Below are 19,919 nucleotides of genomic sequence, written 5' to 3' on the forward strand. Positions count from 1 at the left end.
CTGAATGTCAGGCCTGGTTGAGAAATAATTCGGGAAGCCGAAAGATTGAAACTACAAAGGAAAGTCCACTTCATTCTTTTTTTTTTTTTTTTTTTTTTTTTTTTTTTTAATTAAATCTTTATTGTTCAGATTATTACATTTGTTCCTTTTTTTTCCCCCCCATAACTCCCCTCCTCCCAGTTCCCGCCCCACCCTCCGCCCTCACTCCCCACCCACTGTCCTCATCCATAGGTGCACGATTTTTGTCCAGTCCCTTCCCACATCTCCCACACCCCTTTCCCCCCCAAGAATAGTCAGTCCATTCCCTTTCTATGTCCCTGATTCTATTATAATCAACAGTTCATTCTGTTCATCAGATTATTTATTCACTTGATTCTTAGATTCACTTGTTGATAGATGCATATTTGTTGTTCATAATTTGTATCTTTACCTTTTTCTTCCTCTTCCTCTTCTTAAAGGATACCTTTCAGCATTTCATATAATCCTGGTTTGGTGGTGATGAACTCCTTTAGCTTTTCCTTATCTGTGAAGCTCTTTATCTGACCTTCAATTCTGAATGATAGCTTTGCTGGATAAAGTAATCTTGGTTGTAGGTTCTTGGTATTCATCACTTTGAATATTTCTTGCCACTCCCTTCTGGCCTGCAAAGTTTCTGTTGAGAAATCAGCTGACAGTCGTATGGGTATTCCCTTGTAGGTAACTGAGTTTCTTTCTCTTGCTGTTTTTAAGATTCTCTCTTTATCTTTTGCTCTTGGCATTTTAATTATGATGTGTCTTGGTGTGGTCCTCTTTGGATTCCTTTTGTTTGGGGTTCTCCGCGCTTCTTGGACCTGTAAGTCCATTTCTTTCACCAGGTGGGGGAAGTTTTCTGTCATTATTTCTTCAAATAGGTTTTCAATATCTTGCTCTCTCTCATCTTCTGGCACCCCTATAATTCTGATGTTGGTACGCTTGAAGCTGTCCCAGAGGCTCCTTACACTATCCTCGCATTTTTGGATTCTTTTTTCATTTTGCTTTTCCGGTTGGATGTTTTTTGCTTCCTCGCATTTCAAATCATTGACTTGATTCTTGCGCTCCTCTGGTCTGCTGTCGGGCGTCTGTATAATATTCGTTATTTCAGTCTGTGTGTGCTTAATTTCTCGTTGGTTCCCCAATATAAGATCGAGGGTCTTATTAGTTTTCGTGTAGATCTCATTAAGTTTATCGGCAGCTTCTAAACAGTTCTTGAGAGACCTTAAAAGTGTGGTTCTGAACTCTATTTCTTCCATTGACAATTTTGTCCTGTTTCTTTGTCTCCGCATTTTGTTATGCTTCCTTGGTGCACCCCCTAGTGGTCTTTGTTCGCAGTCTTATAGATAAATCTTGATTGTTGTAGCTAATTCCAGGGAGGGTTTGACCTCCAGGCCAAGTGGCTATGAGAATCAGCTGTGTCAGCAGTGAGAGAACTTCTGTCCTCTAGGGAGGTGCTAATCTAGCCTTTGCCTGAGGCTATCCGGCAAATGCCTCTGTGCAGGGCTTGGGCGGGGCGGGTCGAACAGGATCAACAGGGTGGGCTGGAGAGAGCAGTTATGGCGGCTCTCAGTCCTGTCCCCAGGGGCTCTGCCTCTCTGAGTCCCAGCACCCGCTGCAAAGCTCAGAGAGAAAGCTGCACTCGCTCTGACCGAAGCCAAGCAGTCCCGCTTCTCCTGTTTGAGTCTGGGTCCCTAAAGACTCGCCCGGATCTGGTGCTCAGAGTCTGCGACTCCCTCCCGATTGAAAACAACAACCGCGCCCTCCGCCGCCAGCCTGCTCCGCGCACTCCGCACCTCAGAATTTGACTTCAGCACTGCGCCTCCTCTGAGTGTCCGTATGCGTTTCTCTTTCCTCCTAGTTGTAGGACTTCCACTCAGCCAGCGTTCCTGTGGTTCTGGGTGATGTCCCTTCCGTTTTTTGGTTTCACTTTTGAAGTAGTTGTTCAAAGCAGCAAACTCTGGCGTTAACCTATGCCGCCATCTTGGTTCTCTCCTCCACTTCATTCTTAAGTTAGTATTACCATTATGGGGGATGGCTCTGAGTAGTAATGTTATGAATGTCTTAAAAGTCTCTCAGTCACCTGCAGGACCAAAATGGAGAAGCCATCCCAGGTGTGGTGGTCCCTGTTGCCAGACAACACTGCCTTGAAGCAGCAGCGATTGCCGGCCTACCGGCTGCAGCTCTCAGCCTCCAAGGTCCTCTCCGGCTTCTTTGCCACGGGAGCATTGTGCCTGGGCATGGGCATCATCCTTCTATTGTCTGCAAAGAGCACCAAGGAAATAGAGGTTTGTCTCTTCTTACATGTTTAATGCAATTTCTAAGAATTTTCTGCTTGGGGACTATGAATGAGTGGTCCATTTGAGAACACAACCCCTCCACAGGAACTAAATGAGACTGTAACACCCCTGTTTCAGTGGGCAGGTGCCCGTGGTGACAGAGCCTGTGTGTGGTGGCTTTATTCAGCCCTATGTCCTCATGAGGACAAATCACTCTCACACTGTCGGCTCAACCGTACTTGTTCACAGGGTCTGGGAAAGTCAGGCTTTTGTGCTGGCAGAGGACTGAGCAAGCACTTGATAGGGGTGGGAGGAGAGGCAAGGCCAAATGACTGCCTGTCCGGGTGGCTCAGTGGGTTGGAGAATCATCCCACACACCAGGTTGCAGGTTCAATTCCCAGTCACGGGACATACCTAGGTTGTGGGTTCAATCCCTGGTCGGGGCACATATGGGAGGCAACTGATCAATGTTTCTCTCACATCAATGTGTCTCCCTCTCCCTCTCTCTCTTCCTCTGATCCTCCTTCTCCCTCTCCTTCTCCCTCTTCCTTCCTAACAATCAATAAAAACATATCCTCAGGTGAGGACTTAAAAAGAAAGTGAAGAGCCAAAGGCAGAGGTCTTCTATTTTAGCCCATTTCAAGCATAGTGTCTTTCCCTTTGCAAATGAACTCTCTCTGAGTTCAACTCAATCTAGGAAAGGCAAGAACCAACCCAAACCTTTCTGGCCTATTAGGGACACTTAGCAAAATAAACCAAGTTCTACTCAGTGAGAAAAGCTGATGCTAAGGGCACACTCCTCAGTCACAAGCCTCTTGCCAATGTGATTAACAAGCTGTTGGAGGATGAGACCCCCAGAAGCTGGTCTGAGGAGGGGAGATGAGAGTTGGTCTAAGGGTAAATCGGCCATGCCCATTTTTCAGCCTAATGAATTAAGAAATGTCTTATTTACATCAGCTCTGAGCAGATTGCCTACATCCCAGACGGCGTGACCTTTACTCCACAGGCAGCCATGGAAAGCTGATCTGTTTCCTCTGCCCACATGGCTAGTGGCAAAATTGTGAAGGCCAAGCCTGTGGACGGTGATTTAACATTCAGGCGTGTGAGAGGTGCTGAGAATTCTGTGGGGTATGCAGAAGAGGCAAATAAGCCAAAGTTGATTTGTGTCCTCAGTGAGCTAATGATAGAGTAGGTAAGACAATGTGTGGTAAGAACAGAGAGCTCAGCCATGCCTGGCTTGTTCACAGTATCCACAACCCCTTCCTTGTTCAGTGTCCAGAAACTTCTTGAAAGAATGGATTATAGCAAATACTGAGGAGAACTTTAGAAAGGAGAAGATCGGTTCAGTCCCACTCCTCCTATTGCCTTTCTTCTTGTATTTTTTGCTGCCCCTCCCAGCTCCCAGCATCTCTCTCCAGGAATAAGTGACCTTCGCACAACGGAGTCCCTCAGCCAGAGCTCACAGGACTTGCTCATTTGGGACACACTCCCCTTTTTTAAAAAAGTCCACCCTACCATTTTCAAAGAATTGAACTTTTAAAAAATAGAATGTAACAACATTTTAAAATCAGTTTTATTCCACATGTCAGTAACCCTACATTTTGGAAATAGTTATTTTTCTGTTTGGTGATTTTTAATAACATCCTCTAGATGCCATGTAGAAGAATTCATTTGTATACATATTTTCCATACAATAAAATGGAAAAACAGTGAAATGACTTCCCCAAAAACTGATTAGACTCAGACCATAGGCCCACTTCTTATGAGACATTGACTAATACTTTCCTAACGACACCTTTTTATGATCCAGGCAGAAGGCTTTATCACAATAGGTTATATATATATATACCTAAGTGACCATCGCAACTGAAACAACCAAACGGATGACCAAACAGGCTGTGTGGGGTGACCAGGTCGGCAGGAGGGTTAGTGAGGGATGACCAAATGACTGAACAAGCAGGCTGCATGGGCCGACCAGGCCGGCGGGGGGGCGGGGGCAGTTGGGGGTGACCAGGCTGGTGGGGGAGGGGCAGTTGGGGGGTGACCAGGTTGGAGGGCGGGGCAGTTAGGGGCAATCTGGTTGGCAGGCAGAGGTGGTTATGGGTGATCAGGCTGGCAGGGGAGCCAGTTAGGAGCGATCAGGCAGGCAGGCAGGTGAGCAGTTAGGAGCCAGCAGTCCTGGATTGTGAGAGGAATGTCCCACTGCAGTCAGACATCCCCCAAGGGGTCCCGGATTGGAGAGGGTGCAGGTTGGGCTAAAGGGACCCCCCACCCCCATGCATGAATTTCGTGCATCGGGCCTCTAGAATCAGTAAAAACACTGAATTCCAGATCAGTAGCAAAATGCTACAGGTCCCAAAATGAAAGGCCCATTCCTCCTGTGTATCACAAAAGATCTCCCTGTACACTGGGCTGCCCTTCAGTCATGGCCAGACAACATGCCCTTGACCCAGACAGCCTGACCTTGATGGACTCAGGGCTTGAATTTTAAGATATATATATTCATGTAGTTTTTTTAATTAAATTTATTGAGGTGACAATGTTCAACAAGATTATATAGGTTTAAGTGTGCAGTTTTATGATACATCATCTGTAGACTGCATTGTGTCCACCACCCAAAGTCAAATCTTCATTGTTCTTTTTCCTACCTGACAGATAAATTACACAAATATATGTGCAAATTGTGCAAAACTTCGGGAAAACGCCATTAATTTTGACAAAAAATGCTCCTGCTCCATTCCTTTTTACCTGCCAGAGACAATGAAAGTAAGTGAAATCAAGAGCCTTCAATGGGCTATATGCTGAACTCCCAAGGAGACTGGCAGTAAGTTCATGATTTCCACCAAGTGCTTCCTGAAACTGAAAATATATAAAGTTCTGAGTTCATGTGCAACTCCTCACCCCTTTTTTCCCTTTGGAATGTTGTTCTCCTTTGTCTCTAAGTTTCCAATTCTTTTTCTACTCAATGTTGTCACATAATTCTTCACATCAATCAAGCAGGTTTTACTCCAATGTCAGCTCAAGAGGGGATACTAGAGATCATGGAACCTAACCACTCATTTTATAGTGAGAAAATTAATGGGCTGAGAGGTTAAGTGTCTGCACCAAGGTCACACAGTGAGTTCGTGTCAGAGGGTCACACACCTGCTGGGACTCTCCTTGGGACCCTCCAAGTCATTCTACATATGCAGTTGCCTAATCCCTCGGGCAAGTCTTGGCCTGGCTGTCAGAGGCGGTGAGAAATGCCAAAGAAATATTAAGAGAGTCTTGCTCTTGGGCTGATTAAAGTCGTGTGTTAGTTAGTCCAGGTCCTCTGAGAAGCAGATGCCAAGACAGGATTAGACATGCAAGGGATTTATTGGGGGAACTGCCTGTAAGAAAAAAATGGGAGGGAGCCGGAGGAGACTGAGAGAGCAGTCAGACAACACAGCTGTGGCCCCTGTGGAGGAGAGGGAAGAGGAGCAGGAAGGAGGGAGTGGAGGAGGGAGTAAAAGAAAGAAGGAAGCTAGGTTCTAGACCGGTGATGGCGAACCTATGACACGCGTGTCAGAGGTGACACACGAACTCATTTTTTTGGTTGATTTTTCTTTGTTAAATGACATTTAAGTATATAAAATAAACATCAAAAATATAAGTCTTTGTTTTACTATAGTTGCAAATATCAAAAAATTTCTATATGTGACACGGCACCAGAGTTAAGTTAGGATTTTTCAAAATGCTGACACTCTGAGCTCAAAAGGTTCGCCATCACTGTCCTAGACTGTATTGTATTCTTAAGAAAGTTTCAGAAGGCTCCGTGAAATCGCAAGGTTGCCAATGTCTTCCAGGTGGATAAATCCAGCTGGGAGTCCTTGGTTCCTTGTCAGCCCAGCTGATACAAGAGATGGATCACTCCCTCATCCCTGACACATGTCCTTCTCATGGGTTTCAGGATACCGCGCTCTTGGAAAACCTCCTTGTTCTCTGGCTGCCCTTCTTTGGTTTATTTGCTGTCCCTCCATTTTCCTCAAACTCTTTGCTGAGGTCTTCAGGGTTTCAGTCTTAGCCTTCAGCATTCTCCTCGCTATGCACACTCACTTCCTTGGAAATGGCATCAGCCTCTTGGCTTAAATGCCAACTATTGCCATCAGTCTTATAGCTCTAGCCCAACCCTCCTTTCCACTATCCACTCTTGTATTTCCAATTGCCTTCCTGATGTCAAAATTTGGATGATCACCAGATATGTGAAGCTCAGCTTTTCCAAAACAACTCCTGACACCCACTTCTCCCCACCCCACCCCACCCCCCAAAAAACCCATTCCAACCACAGACTTCTCAATCTCAGCTGATAGCAGCTCCATCCTTCTGGTGTCCAGGCCAAAACCCAGGAGTCATTCTTGACTCCTCCTGCTTGCAAATATCTTACATCCATTACACCCTGTTTGCTCTGCCTCCAGAATGTATCCAGAGTCTGCCCACTTCTCCACACATCTGCTACAGCTACCTATCCCCATGCCACACCCAACTCTCACCTGATTTTCTGCAATAGCCTCCTAACAGGTCTCCCTGTTTGCATCAGTGTCTCACCAGAGCAGCTAGAGTAAGCTTTATAAAGCACAAGTCATATTATGTTATTCCTTTGCTTAAAAATTCCTGCAATGGCTCCTCTTTCCACCGAGTGAAAAAGTGCAAGGCTTTACAAGGCCCACCTGATCTGGCTTCGCGCCTCCTCTCTGACCTAATCTCTCCATTCTCTCCCACCTACCCCCACACCAACCACAGTGGGCTCCTCATTCCTCAGACAAGTTGGACATACTCTTGTGCTGCTCCCTGTACTTGCTATCCACTTGTCTAACTCCCCTGCCTCCTTCAGATCTTGGCTCAGTTCTCACCTCAGTAAGGCCTTCGCTGGCCAACCTGTTTCTTGCTGTAGCCTGTCTACTTACTCCACCCCTGCACTCCTGATCCTGGTTACTTTGCTGTAAGTTCAATTTTTTCCATAGTACTTATCACCTCTAATATACTATATAAATTAAAAGTTTATTATATAGATGTATTGTTTGTTGTCTTTCACTGTACTGCTGTATCCCAAACCCCCGTAACAATGCTTGGCTAGATTAATGTTTATTGAATGAGTACATGAATCTTTGCTTCCTCCACGGTGCATAGCACTGTATATTTTGCATGGTAGATGCTCAGGAAATACTTTCTAGAATAGTAAATGAATGAAGTAAAAATAAAGTGCTAAATTATATGGCTCTATGTTCTAGGGGGCTTAGGTTTTATGTTTTTAAGGCTAATTATAAGTTCATTTCTTTCTTTTTTAAATATATTTTTTTTATTTCAGAAAGGGAGAGGGAGAGAGAGATAGAAACATCAATGATGAGAGAGAATCTTCATCGGCTGCCTTCTGCACGCCCCTTACTGGGGACCAAGCCTGCAACCCAGGCATGTGCTCTGACCTCCTGGTTCCTAGGTTGATGCTCAACCACTAAGCCACGCCAGCTGGGCGGTTTTGGTTTTATGTTGTGTCTTTCTTATTTTCCCCTTGACCCCATAAGATAGCATGTTGATATCAATAATATTCTGAAGACATCTGTATTGATTATGGGTAGCTCTAATCATTTTTGTAAGTCAGGTATAAGTTACAAGGAAATCACTGAGTTGTACTTGGGTTATAACTGAAATCTATATAAAGTTAGTGGAGGAAGTTTTACAAATGTATTCTTTTATTGTAGGTCAAAATTCTAGTTCTCTATAGGTGTACCCTTTCTTGGCTTCCTCAGTTCTCCATGGTGCCCCCCCAAAGTAAAAGTTCGAGTCACTTAATTTAGAGGGGAGGCTTACAACAACAGAAATTTATTCTCTCACAGTTCTGGAAGTCAGAAAACTTGAAATCAATTTGTCAAGCAGGGTTGTTCTTTCTTGGGGGGCTCAGAGTACTTACACTTTTTTAAGAAAAAGATCCAAAGGACAAAACCTTTAAAGGGCTTCAGTTCCCATCTGTCTGCATCCTTTGAAGTCCTAAAGCAAAGGAAGTATTACAGCTGCTAACCATTCCTTTCAGGCAAAGGCTTTCCCGTACAAATCCAACCAACTGCTTAGAGCAATTACAGGGCCTTTCACTCGCCAGTCAGCACGCATGGTGTGAGCTTGGTGATGAACCCACCACATGAGACTCTGCCTTAAGGTCGGAGTCCTACACCAAGTGCCCCTGGTGTAAAGAGAAGAAATGCCACAAAGTATGTGCCGCCAGGACTAATCAAAGAGGTGATGGTCTTTGAGGCCTTATTAAGCAAAAACTTGGACAAAGAATCATTGAAAAAAGGTTATGAAAACACTCTTCTCCCTAATGTGGTGTGTTCTCTGCTGTTTATTTTATCATTTATATAAACATATAACTTTGGGTAAGTAGAATTCTCTTTTTAGTTTCCAAGAAAATGTATGGTAAATTCCTTTCTGTGGACTTCATATTTTCTGTCGTTAAGGGTCAACAATAGAGGTTTCCCCTTTGGGTGAGGAAATGTAATCAGTCATTCTCGCTACGCCTGGCTTATCCACCTTCACATCCAGGCTCGGTGTTTATTATGCTGCAGCCTGCCTTTGTCATGGCCCAGCATCTCCCTTCTCAGTGTTCCAAAGATTTTTCTCTTACAAGTGATTAAGCTCACTGGCGTTCATTGTTTTCTGTAACTGGCCACACTTACCATGACCTTTATTTCCAATCTGCCCTAGTACCAGCTCCCATTTTCTATACGCATCCTCTTAAAGGTTTTTAGGGTGGGGCCAACATCCTTTCCAAATGCTGTTTTTTGCATAGTGTAAGAAAATTTACTCGGGGAATTGTAAAGGAATACTTCTGTATTTCTGGCACAGAACATAGCATATAACTTGTGGGAGGCACTTTAAATAAATGAAGCCGTCATATAGTTTTGGACACAGGCCTCATTATTTTGGAGGTAGCTCATATATTAATAATAAACAGCTACGTTGGCAATTTCCAGTTGCAATATATATGCTGTTAGTAAAATCTGTATCAAGTCTACCCAGAGAATTTCCAGGGGCTTGGTATCTATACTAATAATAGGGTAATATCCTAATTAGACCAGACATCTTCCAGATGTCCTTCCAGACAAAGTCACAGTGGTAGGGGCCGAGGCAGAGGCAGTTAGGGGGCAATCAGGCCGGCAGGGGAGAGCAGTTAGGGGGCAATCAGGAGGCAATCAGGCTGGCAAGGGAGCAGTTAGGGGCAATCAGGCAGGCAGGGAAGCAGTTAGGGGCATCAGGCAGAGGCAGTTAGGGGCGGTCAGGCAGGCAGGGGAGCAGTTAGGGGCATCAGTCCAGCAAGCAGAGCGGTTAGGGGCAATCAGGCAGGCAGACAGATGAGCGATTAGGAGCCAGCGGTTCCAGATTGCGAGAGGGATGTCCGACTGCCGGTTTAGACCCAACCCCACAGGGGGTCCCAGATTGGAGAGGGTGCAGGCCAGGCTGAGGGACCCCCTGCCCCACCATGCACAAGTTTCATTCACTGGGCCTCTAGTGTTACCATAAAGGTGGAAGCATGGAAGTGGCCTATGACTGGGCAGCCTCATACAGCAGTACCCATGAAAAGGTATGTCTCTCATGGCAACAAGGCTACTTATAACTAAAGTGAAAATCACCTTTTTTTTGATCAATGAATTATTCCATCTTTTTTCCAAGGGGTTTGCCATTTCTGGACCAAGTACTATACGCCAGGTACTGTGCTACATCCTAAGGATAAAAAGACGAAAACCCCGGGAGCTGGACCACAGAGAACCAGTCTCATCCTTTCACATGCCCAGTATGCACACACACCTAAATACGCTCAGTGGCTCCAATTTTAAATTATGCTTCATGGATTTGCTTTGAAATCACATGACTTTGATGCCTACCACAACCCCTAGGAAAACTTATCTCCTAGTATTGCTGGGAGATAACTGTATTTGTAAAATCAAATTTTACATATTGAGAATACAAAGCCCAGTTATAAAAATATTTTCAAGGCAGGAATGCAGTAGACCTTATAAAAACATTAAAAATAGCCCTAACCGGTTTGGCTCAGTGGATAGAGCGTCAGCCTGCAGACTGAAAGGTCCCAGGTTCGATTCCGGCCAAGGGCATGTACCTTGGTTGTGGGCACATCCCCAGTAGGAGGTGTGCAAGAGGCAGCTGATCTATGTTTCTTACTCTCTATCCCTCTCTCTTCCTTTCTGTAAAAAATCAATAAAATATATTAAAAAAAATTAAAAATAAGTTATTTGGCCATTTTAATAATTCTTTATAGACCAGGATTTTCCAACACTGATTTTTTTTTAACTTTTTTTACTAGAGGCCCAGTGCATGAAAATTCATGCACTTGGGGGGTAGGGTCCCTCAGCCCGGCTGCCCCCTCTCACAGTCCAGGAGCCCTCAGGGGCGGGAGGCAACCCGGCAATCAGGGGAAGGGGATGCCCCCATCACACCTCTGCTGCTGCCACTGCCCGCAGCGCAAGCCTCAGCCAGCCCTGGTTACCTGAGCCTCAGGCCGGCCCTGGGCGGCTGGGCAACTGCCATCCGAGGCCTGCCTGCACCTCGGCCATCCAAGTTGCCTGAGCCTTAGTCAGTGGGGGGTGCAGGAGGACCAGAGGCCCCTGGCAGGGCTGAGGAAACTGGGTGCTGCCATCTTGTGGCTGTGGGCACTGCCCTCTTATGAGGGCATGATGGTCAATTAGCATATTCCCTCTTTATTATATAGGATTTTAATTACTTTTCAGTTCCAGCTGGCATTTAATATTATATCCAACACTGATTTTTTTTTATTCCGGAGAGCAACACTGTTTTCTTTTCTTAATCCTCACCCAAGGCTATGTTTTATTGATTTTAGAGAGAGGAAGTGGGAGAGAGAGAGAAAGAAAAATGTCAATGTGAGAGAGAAACATTAACCAGTTGCCTCCCATACATGCCCCAACCAGGGAATCAAACTGAAAACCAGGTATGTGTCCTGACCGGGAATCAAACTCACAACCTTTTGGTGTACGGGACAACCCTTCAACCAACCAAGCTAACCTCCCCCGCAGGGTTCCAACACTGATTTTCAATAATGATCTCTTGGGTTTTCTATTTGATATAAAAAACTTTGTTTCCATAATTTTTTATTTACCACTTTTTATATTTTGAAAGTCCTATGTTTATTAATATTCCAGTTTATTTTTCTTACTCTCTTCTTTCTTTTCACTGTTCTCCTTTACAGGGTAATGTTTATATGTACTACAAATTATATGGCTTCCATCAGAACCTCTATCATTATATTCTATCCAGAAGTAATAACCAACTGATGGGTAAAAATATAAAGGTAAGGCTTTATTTACTTTGGCATAATATCCTTTTTTTTTTAATCTTCACCCTAAGATTGAGGATATTTTTTCCTTCCAGGAAATGGAAGGAAGAGGAGAGAGAGAGAGAGAGAAAGAGAGAGAGAGAGAGAGAGAGAGAGAGAGAGAGAGAGAGAGAGAGAGAGAGAGAGAGAAACATTGATGTGAGAGAGACACATCCATTGGTTGCTTCATGCATGCACCCCAATCCTTGACTGGGAATTGAACCCACAACCCTCCAGTGGGCAGACCAATTTTCTAACCACTGAGAACACTGGCCAGGCTCCTTTTTTTTTTTCTTTAAACCAGATGGATTTTTCAGTCTAAAAGAGAATATGGAAAATTAACTCAAAAGCTGAGGTTTTACAGATAGAAATGTTCATTTCCTTCTTGCCTAAACTGAAGAGGCTGTGTATTCAGGATAACTGCTATTGAGAAAAGGAGTTACTTTCCCTCTTCAGAGCAGTAATGTGAATCTTGCCTGATTAAAAAGGTGTATCCTTTCATGCACCAACCATTTTTTTTTATTTGACAGAATTTTACATTAAAATTGGATACATATTGAATTGTCCAAATCTTGGTAATAATGAATATGTCAGAAGGGTAAATCTTCAAGTATCTTTCAACCACAATCAGGATTTTATGTTTCTGTTAAAGTTGATGGTATACTAGGTTGACGCATTGATTAGATTTTAGTGTTATTCCCTCACCTGTAATTTCTGTAGTTATCTTTAAAGTTGCCCATTTTAGTTGATGGAATCACCAACCATTTTGATAGTAACTCTGAGGGATTTGTCTTAGTCTGGCTTACAGTGTCTAGCAGTGTCTTTCCTATAATTGGGGCCGTCAATCTAGCCAAGTTTAAGGAAATTGGGCTCCACTTGAATAAAAGCCTTTGATTCAATTGAATACCCTTGTAGTCCTAGGATTGTAAAACTTTATTCTTGGTAGATGATATTTAGCATGCCAACAAGAAATACAAGGAGAAAACGGTTTTCTATACTGACATTATTATATTAAAGTAATAAATGATTTTTAGCAACCATTCTTTTAAAAATTTATTCTGGTTCTTAGGTAGATACTACTAAGTCATCTAGCTATAGATTCATGACTTTTATACTTTTGGAATATAAATTGCACTTCAATAAAAACAGGTTTTAAAATGTATTCCAGCCCTAACCAGTTTGGCTCAGTGGATAGAGCGTCAGCCTGCAGACTCAAGGGTCCCAGGTTCGATTCTGGTCAAGGGCATGTACCTTGGTTGTGGTCATATCCCCAGTGGGGAGTGTGCAGGAGGAAGCTGATCGATGTTTCTCTCACATCAATGTTTCTAACTCTCTATCCCTCTCCCTTCCTCTCTGTAAAAAATCAATAAAATATATCTTTAAAAAAATAAAATGTATTCCAGTGTAGACTTAGGGTGATATTTAGCACAATCAGTAAGGTAAAGCTCCTTCTTACAGACATATTTGCTATACTATGTATTGTTAATGAGGAAAAAAACTGCACACACACACACACACACAGACAGCCCTCCAAAACACAAAGATTTTTCTAGTCTAAATGAGCTGGAAGCCTGGGAAAAATCAGTGAGTAGACCATAATCTTGGTCTGTACTAATAAATCAGGGCAGGAAGGTTTAGATTGCCAGTGTTCTCTCTCTCTCAACATTCTAAGGGAGTTGAGCAAAAGCACTTCTCAAAAGTGTATCATCTTATATCCAGGATGTTGAACGCTGTGATTCATTCAAAAAGACCCACAATGGAACCCCCATCTGTCCTTGTGGAGCTATTGCCAACAGCATGTTCAATGGTAGGTGATTTTTTTTTCTCTCTTCATGGTGTGCCCTTTTATAAGTGTGTAACTAAATGTTCAGAAGATCATCTCTGTAGCAGAATGGCAGGTTTGTGCGGGTTTGTTTTTTTTAAAATACTTTTGTATTCCTTATCCACTGACTTACTGTATTTCATTTGCAAGTAAGTTCTTTCTTACTAGAGTTTCAAAGTGGTTAGGGACATGAGTTCAATGGAGCTTAAGAGTATTTTCAATCATTGGTGCCTTGGCAAGATATTTCATATAGAAATAGTATTGTAATTCCAGCATCTATAGCATATAGGCATGTTGGGAGTCTGCTAAAACCCTGGTTTATTTGTCATGTCTAGCTTTGCATATCAGAGGGTGCAAAATTACTTGCTTACATCTCTAACACAATTTTTAATTTCTTTACAGACACCATCATTCTTTTATATAATATTAATTCATCTATATATATCAAAGTCCCAATGCTATCAAGGGGAATTACATGGTGGTCAGACAAGTTCATCAAGTTTCAGAATCCAAATTCCAATGATCTTTCTAGTGCATTTGCAGGTAAGAGCCATACATTAGTGTAATGTTTTTTATCTCTTTGTAGAAACTTTGGTGTTTACGTGTGAGGAAATAATTATGTTTTCCTCTTCTTTCCTTCTTTATTGACTTCCTTTTTGTTTTAACTTTCCATACCTGTGGGCACCTCTATCACATACCTATTAGAAACATGAAATAATCGTTGCCCTGGTTCCGTCCAGTTTACCATTAGTAAAAAGGCAATGTTTTAAGAAACTGGTTGCTTCATCTAAAATTAGGGTGACCACGTAATTTATTGTCTGAGATGGTTTACTTTTGAGAATAAAAGGGGGCACCAGAATTACTACAGATATATTTCTTTGAAATTTTTATTTATTGATCAATAAATTAACATTATTTTGGTAGACGTATAAATAATTCTATTACAAACTCCTTTAAAATGAAACTATTTAAAACAATACATCTGTGTACATTAAGCCAACCTAAAAAACTCCTTTATTACCTAAATATTAAAAGATAACATAAGCAGAATAATAATTTTGGATACATAGTCACATACTTTAATAAGTTTTTTAGCCATATCTGTCTTCATTACATGCCTCTGTATTTTTCTAATAAATTTTTATTCGTGTAAAAAATATTTTATTAAAATATTCTATTTAAATTTCACAAAATTGTCCACAATCTTTTTTAAAATTGCATTTTACGGTTAGTCAATTTGAATTTGTTAACACCTTTAATTAATCCTTCTCTTTTAACCGTAATTTTTTTAATTGAGAAAATATGTACAGGTGCTGAGGTGTACCTATTATGCTCACAGCCAATTTTACTAAATGGGGGATATTCTCAGTTTCAGTGCTTTTCTATTGAAATATACTAATATTGCGACCCAAATATTTTCATAGGTAGTGTCTTTTCGACTTCATTTTTTTCTATTTATGATTCTTTTGAATGTATTACTAAATTTAAATGCTACAAAATCTTGATCTCATTTAATTCTGGTAGAGCAGAAAATTTTACTAAGTTAAAAATAGGAGCAGAGCAGCCATACTGCTCACTGGCTTGGCCCGCCCTGTTGATCCCCTGGGAACCCACCCCGTCCAAGCCCTGCACGGAGGCTTTTGCATATGAAAGGCCCAGCCCTTTGTAATCTGAAAATAACTTAACAAACTGCACCTGCCCCAAGGCCCCAGGGCAACTTGCATTGCTTTAAAGCTGGCTTCTGCTGGGTAGCCTCCTGCAAAGGCTAGATTAGCACCTCCTTAGATCCAAGAGCCAGTGTACCCAGTGGTCAGGGTGGGACCATCCAATTACAACTCCTCAGATCTATAAGGGACACACTCAGGGGGCAGACTCAGTGAGCACCAAAGCCCCACTGAAGCAAGTCTTGCCCCATAAGGGTGTCTTCAGCACAGAAGTTCTCCCACCGTAGAGAGAGAAGTTCTCACAGCCAATTGGCCTGGTGGTCAAATCCTCCCAGTTTTACCTACAACAATCAAGGCTTAACTACAGCAAGACTGTGCACAAAGCCCACAAGGGGGTGCACCAAGAGTGTCTACCTCAGGTAATTGGGACACTTAGCACAGAAAGCCACTCTATCGACACAGCGAAGCATAAAAAATGCCGAGACAAAGAAACAGGACACAAATGACAGAAATGGAGGAAAGCAAACTACTGGATATATAGTTCAAAACCACACTTTTTAGGTTTTTCAAGAATTTTCTAGAAACCACCAATAAATGTAGTGAGATCCTCAAGAAATCTAGTGAGACCCTCGATGTTGTGATAAAGAACCAACTAGAAATTAAGCATACACTGACTGAAATAAAGAATATTATACAGACTCCCAACAGCAGACCAAAGGATCGCAAGAATCAAGTCAAAGATTTGAAATACAAAGAAGGAAAAAACACCCAACCGGAAAAGCAAAATGAAAAAAGAATCCAAAAATTCGAAGATAGTGTAAGGAGCCTCTGGGACAGCTTCAAGCGTACCAACATCAGAATTATAGGGGTGCCAGAAGATGAGAGAGAGCAAGATATTGAAAACCTATTTGAAGAAATAATGACAGAAAACTTCCCCTACCTGGTGAAAGAAATAGGCTTACAATTTCAGGAAGCACAGAGAACCCCAAACAAAAGGAATCCAAAGAGGACCACACCAAGACACATCATAATTAAAATGCCAAGAGCAAAAGACAAAGAGAGAATCCTAAAAGCACCAAGAGAAAGAAACTCAGTTACCTACAAGGGAGTACCCATACGACTGTCAGATGATTTCTCAGCAGAAACCTTGCAGGCCAGAAGGGAGTGACAAGAAATATTCAAAGTGATGAATACCAAGAACCTACAACCAAGATTACTTTACCCAGCAAAGCTATCATTCAGAATTGAAGGTCAGATAAAGAGCTTCACAGATAAGGAAAAGCTAAAGGAGTTCATCACCACCAAACCAGTATTATATGAAATGCTGAAAGGTATCCTTTAAGAAGAGGAAGAAGAAGAAAACGGTAAAGATACAAATTATGAACAACAAATACACATCTATCAACAAGTGAATCTAAAAATCAAGTGAATAAATAATCTGATGAACAGTAAAAAAAAAAAAAGAAAGAAAGAATAGGAGCTTCATCAAAATATACATTGAGATATTCTAAAGCACAATTGTATAATTTAAATCTTATATACATTTTGAGCTCTCATTATTCTATATTTTAAATTATTACCTTGCTTTTATAGAGGTAAGTTTCAATATCTTCTTGTTTGCTATATACTAAATCTTCAAAAACTAAAGTTCTTTGGCATTCCATATTTCAGATACTTAAAATTTTTTTCAACTATTTTGAACAAAAGTCAACCAGAAGTTAGATGGCTCATTTATCAAAAAAAGTTCACGATCATTATAGGACACATCGGTTGACATACAAAATAGTTCTTTAAGAGCTCAAATATTTCTAAAATTCTGGTTGATATGTAAAAAAACAGACCACATATATACCATGCTAAAGAATATTTTTCATTTAGCATCCATGTCCTTGTAAAAATTTTGCAATTTAAGGGGGCAGGGGCAGGCTGGGAGAGTTCAATGGGGGGCTGCGGGGGGGAGGAACATATGTAATACTTTCAACAATAAAGAAATTTAAAAATTTTACAGTTTAGTTTCTCTATGAATATATAAAAATACTCAACTTTGCACAACATACAACTCTTATTTTGATAAATAAAATATCATAGCTTCTTTAGGTATAATTGTGAATTATATACATACCTCAAACAATTTTAAGCACATTTTTCTCTTTTTTAAAATATAATTTTATTAATTTCAGAGAGGAAGGGAGGGGGAAAGAGGGATAAAAACATCAATGATGAGAGAGAATCATTGATTGGCTGCCTCTTGCACTGGGCTTGAGCCTGCAACCCAGGCATGTGCCCTGACCAGGAATCAAACTGTGACTTCCTGGTTCATAGGTTGATGCTCAACCACTGAGCAACACTGGCTGGGAACATTTCTCTTTAAATTTCCCAATTAACTAAGAAAATTATCTTTACTTCGATGTTGTGTTCCACCAAATTTGCATTTATGCTATCACTACAAAACCAAAAAATTTACATTCAATTATGGAATTTGTAAACTGACTTTATAGTGATATTTATTTTAATGTCAGAGGTTTAATCTTCCAAGATTGAATATCAAAATGCTTTGCTCTGATTCCATAAAGAATCAAACAAAAAAAATTAAGCCATTATTATAATTAACTTATTCTGATTTTCTATTTGAAGCATCTGAAGACACTGATGTAAAATTGGCCTCATTTAACTGTTTACAAAGTTCTTCTGTGCTAATGGAGCCAACACATTAAAGGTTTCTTTTGATTATTAAAAAAAAATCAAATAAAAAAGTGTAACTAGAAGGAAACTCATTTGATCTAAATGGAAAGTCAATCCATGCCCACATAATGAAATAAATGGGTCTTCTATAGCTGCACAAGGTAAAGCATTGTCTTTGGATACACTTTTTTTTAAAAAAGCACAAACCTTTGAAGTAGATTCTGAGGTTATGTAGCAGTTTCTTTTAAATTAAATCTTTATTGTTCAGATTATTACAGTTGTTCCTCCCCCCCCCCCCATAACTCCCCTCCACCCGGTTCCCACCCCACCCTTTGCCCTTATGCCCCGCCCCCCCACTCTCCTCATCCATAGTTGTACGATTTTTGTCCAGTCTCTTCCCGTACCCCCAATGCTCCTTTCCCCCCTAGAATTGTCAGTCCACTCCCTTTCTATGCCCCTGATTCTATTATACTCACCAGTTTATTCCGTTCATCAAATTTTTTATTCACTTGATTTTTAGATTCACTTGTTGATAGATATGTATTTGTTGTTCATAATTTTTATCTTCTTCCTCCTCTTCTTAAAAGATACCTTTCAGCATTTCATATAATACTGGTTTGGTGGTGATGAACTCCTTTAGCTTTTCCTTATCTGTGAAGCTCTTTATCTGACCTTCAATTCTGAATGATAGCTTTGCTGGGTAAAGTAATCTTGGTTGTAGGTTCTTGGTATTCATCACTTTGAATATTTCTTGCCACTCCCTTCGGGCCTGCATAGTTTCTGCTGAGAAATCACCTGACAGTCGTATGGGTACTCCCTTGTAGGTAACTGAGTTTCTTTCTCTTGGTGCTTTTAGGATTCTCTCTTTGTCTTTTGCTCTCAGCATTTTAATTATGATGTGTCTTGGTGTGGTCCTCTTTGGATTCCTTTTGTTTGGGGTTCTCTGTGCTTCCTGGAATTGTAAGTCTATTTCTTTCACCAGGTAGGGGAATTTTTCTGTCATTATTTCTTCAAATAGGTTTTCAATATCTTGCTCTCTCTCATCTTCTGGCACCCCCATAATTCAGATGTTGGTACACTTGAAGTTGTCCCAGAGGCTCCTTACACTATCTTCATATTTTTGGATTTAGTTTTAAATATATTGTATTGATTTTTTTACAGAGAGGAAGGGAGAGGGATAAAGATTAGAAACATTGATGAGAGAGAAACATTGATCAGGTGCCTCCTGCACAACTCCTACTGGGGATGTGCCCGAAACCAAGGTACATGCCCTTGACCAGAATCGAACCTGAGACCCTTCAGTCCACAGGCTGACACTCTATCCATTGAGCCAAACTGGTTAGGGCTGGATTCTTTCTCCTTTTTGCTATTCCAGTTGGGTGTTTTTTGATTCTTCGTATTTCAAATCTTTGACTTGATTCTTACGATCCTCTAGTCTGCTGTTAGATCTCTGTATAATATTCTTTATTTCAGTCAGCGTATGCTTAATTTCTAGTTGGTTCTTTTTCGTATCCTCAAGAGTCTCACTAGATTTATCAAGGGTCTCACTAAATTTATCGGCGGTTTCTAGAAAATTCTTGAAAAACCTTATAACCATGGTTTTGAACCCTATATCCAGTAGTTTGCTTTCCTCCATTTCTGTCATTTGTGACCTGTTTCTTTGTCTCCGCATTTTTTATGCTTCCCTGTGTTGATAGACTGGCTTTCTGTGCTAGGTGTCCTATAGGGCCCAGTGGCTCAGCCTCCCCAATTACCTGAGGTGGACATTCTTGGTGAACCCCTTTGTGGGCTTTGTGCACAGTCTTTTTGTAGTTAAGCCTTGATTGTTGTAGGTATCACTGGGAGGAATTGACCTCCAGGCCAATTGGCTGTGAGAATCAGCTGTGTCTACAGTGGGAGAACTTTTGTGCTGGAGACACCCTTATGGGGCAAGACTTGCTTCAGTGGGGCTTTAGTGCTCTCTGAGTCTGCCGCCTGAGTGTGTCCCCCTTATAGATCTGAGGAGTTGTAAGTAATTGGATGGTCCCACCCTGGCCACTGGGTACACTGGCTCTTGGATCTCTAAGGAGGTGCTAATTTAACCTCTGCCCGAGGCTACCCAGCAGGAG

At 41.5% G+C, this 19,919-nt stretch overlaps 1 protein-coding gene across 1 annotated transcript in view; it reads left to right on the top strand.

Moving 5' to 3' along the window:
• Positions 1–2,055: 2,055 nt before the first annotated feature.
• Positions 2,056–19,919, top strand: part of LOC132229641 (cell cycle control protein 50C-like) — a 29,774-nt gene continuing 11,910 nt past the window's right edge. The window contains 5 exon segments of the mRNA XM_059686186.1: positions 2,056–2,297; positions 4,944–5,054; positions 11,518–11,619; positions 13,363–13,450; positions 13,868–14,008. Of these exon segments, the coding sequence (XP_059542169.1) occupies positions 2,106–2,297; positions 4,944–5,054; positions 11,518–11,619; positions 13,363–13,450; positions 13,868–14,008 (634 nt within the window). The 5' untranslated portion in view covers positions 2,056–2,105.

This window comes from Myotis daubentonii, chromosome 3, assembly GCF_963259705.1.
Source record: "Myotis daubentonii chromosome 3, mMyoDau2.1, whole genome shotgun sequence".
NCBI lineage: Eukaryota > Metazoa > Chordata > Mammalia > Chiroptera > Vespertilionidae > Myotis > Myotis daubentonii.